Here is a 5,696-nt window from a genome sequence, read left to right on the forward strand (position 1 = left end):
ATTGAGTTTATAAATTTATTTGAACTATTATATAAAATATGGTATAAAAAATAATTTGTGAACATTAGTAATAAAACAAGACAAGGCCTAAGACCATCTCCAACGTCACTTCATTATAAATCTACTTTAACTTCATTTTTTCACATTTTCCACTTTAAATTACTATTTCATCTCCAATCACTACTTCAAATTTTAATTAAAAAAAGAATATCCATTTTTTAATTCTTTTTAATCATCAATAAATGCTTTAACTAATAATAATCTTATATATTAACATTAATATATAATTAAGTAATGATTTTAAATTAAAAAAAATAAAAAATTAGTAATGAACTTAACTTAAATTGCTACATTATAAAAATTAAGCATTACATTTTTAAAAAAAATAAACATTACATTTAATATAAATAAACAAAAAAATACAAATAATAATTATACACTAATTTTTTAAATTAGTAAATTTTTCCCACAGTAAACTGTTAATTTCATTTCATATTTTAAATTTATGTTTTTAATATTATTGTATTCCCAAAAATAAATTAATTTTTGTGTAGTATAATTTTTATTTATTCTTATAATGTTGGTGTATATTTTAAAAATTAAAACTAACAAAAAAATTAATATAAGTTTAATTGAATTAATATATTTAATAAAGAATAGATATGTAATTATTAATTAGATCTAGGAATATATGGGTAATTTTACCCTTGCATCACATCAAAATAAAAATAAAGATAAAGTTAGTGTTAGTAGGGAAAATTTGGCATTTTTGAAGTTGATGTTAGTTTTGATGCATAGGTTGGAGATGCCCAAGGATACTTCAATTTTTTAACGGGAGCACTCGTGATATGCCAATTTCACTTGCCGCCGTCTTTGTGGGTTGCTCTGTCTGAGTTTGAGTTTCGCTTCTTCTGCCATAAACTACTCTCATCCATTTTTAGGTTCCCAAGCAAAGAAGCCGTATAAGAAGAGAAAATCATGAAATTTGCGGTTAAGGCGTGGAGCAGTGGAAAAGCAAGGACAGGGATACTCCAACTGGGCAATTGCCCCGGTTCAATAGAGACCCCTGCTCTTCTCCTCTCCACCCGTAAAGGTCTTCCCCATTTTATCCCCCCTGATCTTCTTCCTTCTCTTCCTTCCCCTCATTCCCATCTCCTCCAAGTTAGCCCACTTCACTTGTGAGTGTTATAAACTTCATACCCTTTTGTTCTTTCATTATTTATTACTATTGTTTTTGTTGCTGAGCTTGTTGATAATGTGGGTGTAGTTCAACTGTTTGTGAAATTGTTTCTGAGATAGGCAATGACACTAAAACTTGAAGATGTTGTATGCCCACTTGATTGATTACATGCTACTTTGCAATCCAACATAGGAAAAAAGAAACCAATTATGCAATTTTCTGATTTGCAGGGATGTTTATTTTATTGTTTGTTGTTGATTGATTAGCTAAGGGAATGGTCTGTTTGTATTGCTTGCTTATGCAGCTTGGAAGGCCTATCACTAAAAACAATATCAAGCCTTGGAGGATTGAACCAAATGCTTGGTTTGCCGGACTATGCATTTGCTGCTGTAGCCAGGGACTCTATACAAAGTCTTCCAGAATATAGTTCCACTAATAAAATCGGAGCATCTTTTGAGACTCGTTGCGGTCGATGTTTGGTAATTGGCGCTTGTTGCTTCTTGAATGCATTTAATTTCACTCGAGATTTTTGTTCTTTGTAAATGTTTTGTTGAAGTTACGAAATGTTAATATCCTTGCAGATTAAACCTGTAGATTATGTTGAAATGATTAGTTGCATGAGGCCTAACGTATGGGCCACTTTGGCAGATGAAGTTCCTGTATGGGTATCAGAGAAGAGAAACAAGACCTCTGTGGATCGAACTGTGAAATGGCTTGATGAATGCATTGCGTTAAGCTCGGTAACGGACTCCGAATGTTTTTTTTGTTATGTCGTTGGCTGTTTTGTTTAATTCCAGTTTAGAAATAGCAAAGGCAATGACTAAAGATGTTCATCGAGAGTTCAAAGTACTAATTAGTTGGGATTAAGACTTAGTTGAATTGAGCTTACAATTTTCCTCAGCAATAGATTTTTTTAAAAAAAAAAAGTTAGATGTGGTTAATATGGAAAATTATTAAACCTTTAGAATGTAGGCAGGTGGAGCTATTCTTGGATCCATCGTTGGAGGCTCTGATGTTGAAGAACGTGAACGATGCGCACAAGAGGTATCCAGGAGAAGCGTTTCAGGTCCCAAATTTTCTAGTTTTTGGAAATAATTTACTTAAGAGATTACACAACTTTTTGATTTATAATATTCTTCTTTACATACTTCCAACAAGCAATTAGTAGCCGTAGTTGCTAATGATCATCTAATTCTGAAAAAAGCATGTTAATTACAAATTATATATATAGTAACTTTGTAATTTATAGATCACAACAATTATATCATGATGCCATTTTTTGTTTGCATAATAACATGCTCTTATTCGTTTTTGTGGTTAGCTTATCTATAATATACATGATTGTTCATATAGATGAGAAGAGATGAAGACATTCTACATATTTCTTTCTTTGTTAAATGTTATTGAAGTTTAGAATTAGTTACAGCAAGCACTTTCCGAGGTTGCAAAAGGGTATTTTTCAATGAGCAATAATGCCTTGAATGACTTTGACTAGATAACCTTAATCTCCTAACCATAAAATTAAAACCTTCTGTCGATAGTTTTTAGTGTTTTCCCATTTAAGCTGTCATTCTTTTGTCCTGTGAAATCTTTTTTAATGTAAAATGATCTTAATTATTTTTCCCTGCAGGTTATTTAATTGGAGGCTTTGGACTTGGAGAGAGCATGGAGGAGCGCCCTGCTCTTCTGAATGCTGTAACTGTATGACTTGTTTCTTAAACTCAATTTCTGTGAGGGTTTTGTCAATATGCATTAGTTTGTGTTTAAAATATCTGTTAATTATATTTTTCTCACGGAAAAATGTACTTGGTGATATATTAATTTTAGAAGATAATGCGGTTGGGTTTGTTTATTTATTTTATTTTTGTCACTTTTTAAAAATAAATAAATAAAAATTGAAAGGCTGATGATGATGAAACATATCAAATGGCTCTCTATACTTCAAGATGTAATATAGCAAGTCAGCAGGAAGTACAATTTATGCTTTATTGATAGCTAAAGATGTCTAATTCTTCTACAACATGCTCAGAATATGCTACAAAAGGAGAAGCCGCGTTTTGTCTGTGGGCTTGGACTTCCAGGTACCTAGTTCAGTGTTTTTAAATATATACAATTGTTGCTTTTCCACATTACGACATCAGAGTTGAACTTCCATACTAGCAAGAAATTTTTTTATGGTTTAAAGAACATGCACTATTTGGACCTCTACAGAACCTATGACTTCATCCCTTCATAATTTTTATAGGGAGTTAGTCTGTAATAGTATTCACTATCTACTCAGTCTGATATAAAGTTCATTTTTTATCTTTCAGAGGAGGTTTTGCAGGGAGTCGCCGCAGGCATTGATATTTTCGACTCTGAGTATGTTGTCCTTTCAACTGCATATCATATTATATTCATGTTTCTTTCTGCTGCCTTGCTTGGCCAGACTCAGATGATTTAATTGACTATTTTGCAGGTATATATACCATCTAACCCTTGGAGGCATTGCACTTACATTTCCACCTTTTGAAGCTGACATTACTACTACTGATTTTCAGCCTAGTTATATTGGAGTTGAACAGACCAAAATTAATTTGAGAGCAACAATATACAGGTACTGAAACTTCACATTGCTACTTTCAAAGTTTCAATAGGAGCCACTTTGGTATTGCTATGTTATTTAAACATTTTTTTTACTCTGATTAAGCTGGCTGCAAAAGATGTAAAACTAAGAGAGAAAAGGTAGATTTCAGAGTTAGGGAGAGGAGAAAAATCTTAGAGAGATAAACTGAATAGTTTATAAATTTTTGTCAAGTCTGACACTACTTATATAATTGAAAGATAAATAAATAAAGAAAACCCTTTATTTTATTAATATCATAGAATTCAAATCTCTCCCCTACCACACGCTCACACACTCCAATCCTAACCAAACAAACTAAAACTCTTTTTTACTCAAAATAAAATAAAGCTGATTCTAATTGATAATAAAAAGAAATTATTACATTATAATTATATATTGTTTAGTATCAAAAAGGTTACAGTTGTGTATAGTTGTAAGATTATATGCTAAATTTGTTTCACTCACTTCTGATATATTTGAGTATTTGACCAAACAACCTGCTTCCAAACATTGTATTTTTTGGACACTTGATTTTGAAAATATGGACATAAAGCAGGATTTTTAAATGTAACTGAAATGATCTTACAATCAGAATCATGGCTGTAAATGCAAATGTATGCTGATCCAATATTTGGTGTTTGTAGTTTGTAGTTTCATGTTTATTGGTTTTCAGTTCCTGGGTACTGACAGTATAAATAGTAGAGGGACTTGAGTGGACCCAAGGATTCTATAGTTTCTAATTTCACTCGTTAGAAATTATTTGTGCTTTGCAACATATCAAAAAGTATGGCTTATAGTATATTCCTATTTGGTTGTATATCTCATATAAATATTGGTACATGTTTCTAATTCAGGAAAGATACATCACCAATTTTAAAAATTTGTGGCTGCTATACATGCCAGAATCACACAAGAGCTTACATCAATCACCTGCTCAATGTTCACGAAATGCTTGCTCAGATTCTGCTAGAAATGTACTTGTCTCTTCTGGTTTTGTCCTTCTAATTAATGGTTTATAATTTATTTTAACTTCAACAGAAATAAATTATTTTGTTGTTGATGCTGCAGACATAACACTCATCATTATCTAACTTTCTTCAAGTCAATAAGAGAAGCAATCAAAGCTGGTGACTTTGACAAATTTCGACAGAGATATATTGAGAGTGGGCGTGAATGTGATGATGTTGTAGATGCTGTTGCTGCTGTATGCGTTTGAGCTAGGTCAGTCTTGACTTTTTTGGGACTTCCTTAAAATTGTATTTAAGGGATTGTAATTTTTGAATAATTTTTAAATTTGAACAAAATTATATATTTTAATTTTTTTTTATAATATAATTAAGTCTTTAGGCTAAGGGTGCCTTGGCTTGGGCCATTGAGCCGACCCTTTTGAGCTCAATATTTCTTTACTCAAAATTGTAATTTAGACAACAATCAAGAGTGAGAGGTATAGTTGCAACAGAGTTCATTTCAGAACCATGGAGAGTGTTTGTCACCCTAACTAAAAAACTGTTTTTTGAAAACAAGTTAAAAACAAGTTGGGAGGTGTTTGAGGTTATTTTTATAAGACAGTTTTAAAAAAAAAAAGTTAAAAAAAAGTTGTTTTATGTTGTTCTCAAATTTTTTTTTTGTCTATTTTTTTTTTCTCACATCATTTTTTTTAATTATTATTATCTAACATCATTTTCCCTCTCATTAGTTTATCTCATTAGTTTATCTCTTCATTTTCTCTTTCATCACTTTCTCTTTTCACTTTCTTGCTATTTTCTCTTTTCTCTCTTTCTATCTTTTCATTTTTTCTTTCACCATTTTCTCTTTCTTTATGTTCTCTTGCATCGCTTATTATATCATCATTTTCTTTTTCATCACTTACTATATCACTACTTTATCTCTCATTACTTAATATATCCTCAT

General features: G+C 31.1%; 1 protein-coding gene across 1 annotated transcript; it reads left to right on the top strand.

The window, feature by feature from the left end:
- The first annotated feature begins 765 nt into the window (after positions 1-765).
- Positions 766-5,261, top strand: LOC133782340 (uncharacterized). The gene is made up of 10 exons (XM_062221607.1): positions 766-1,178; positions 1,485-1,659; positions 1,762-1,920; positions 2,153-2,246; positions 2,811-2,881; positions 3,210-3,261; positions 3,493-3,541; positions 3,639-3,776; positions 4,640-4,759; positions 4,854-5,261. Exons 1-10 carry the CDS (start codon positions 979-981, stop codon positions 4,999-5,001), a joined length of 1,206 nt encoding a protein of 401 aa, XP_062077591.1. The 5' UTR covers positions 766-978; the 3' UTR covers positions 5,002-5,261.
- Positions 5,262-5,696: the final 435 nt, after the last annotated feature.

The sequence above is a fragment of the Humulus lupulus genome, chromosome 6 (genome assembly GCF_963169125.1).
Source record: "Humulus lupulus chromosome 6, drHumLupu1.1, whole genome shotgun sequence".
Classification (NCBI taxonomy): domain Eukaryota; kingdom Viridiplantae; phylum Streptophyta; class Magnoliopsida; order Rosales; family Cannabaceae; genus Humulus; species Humulus lupulus.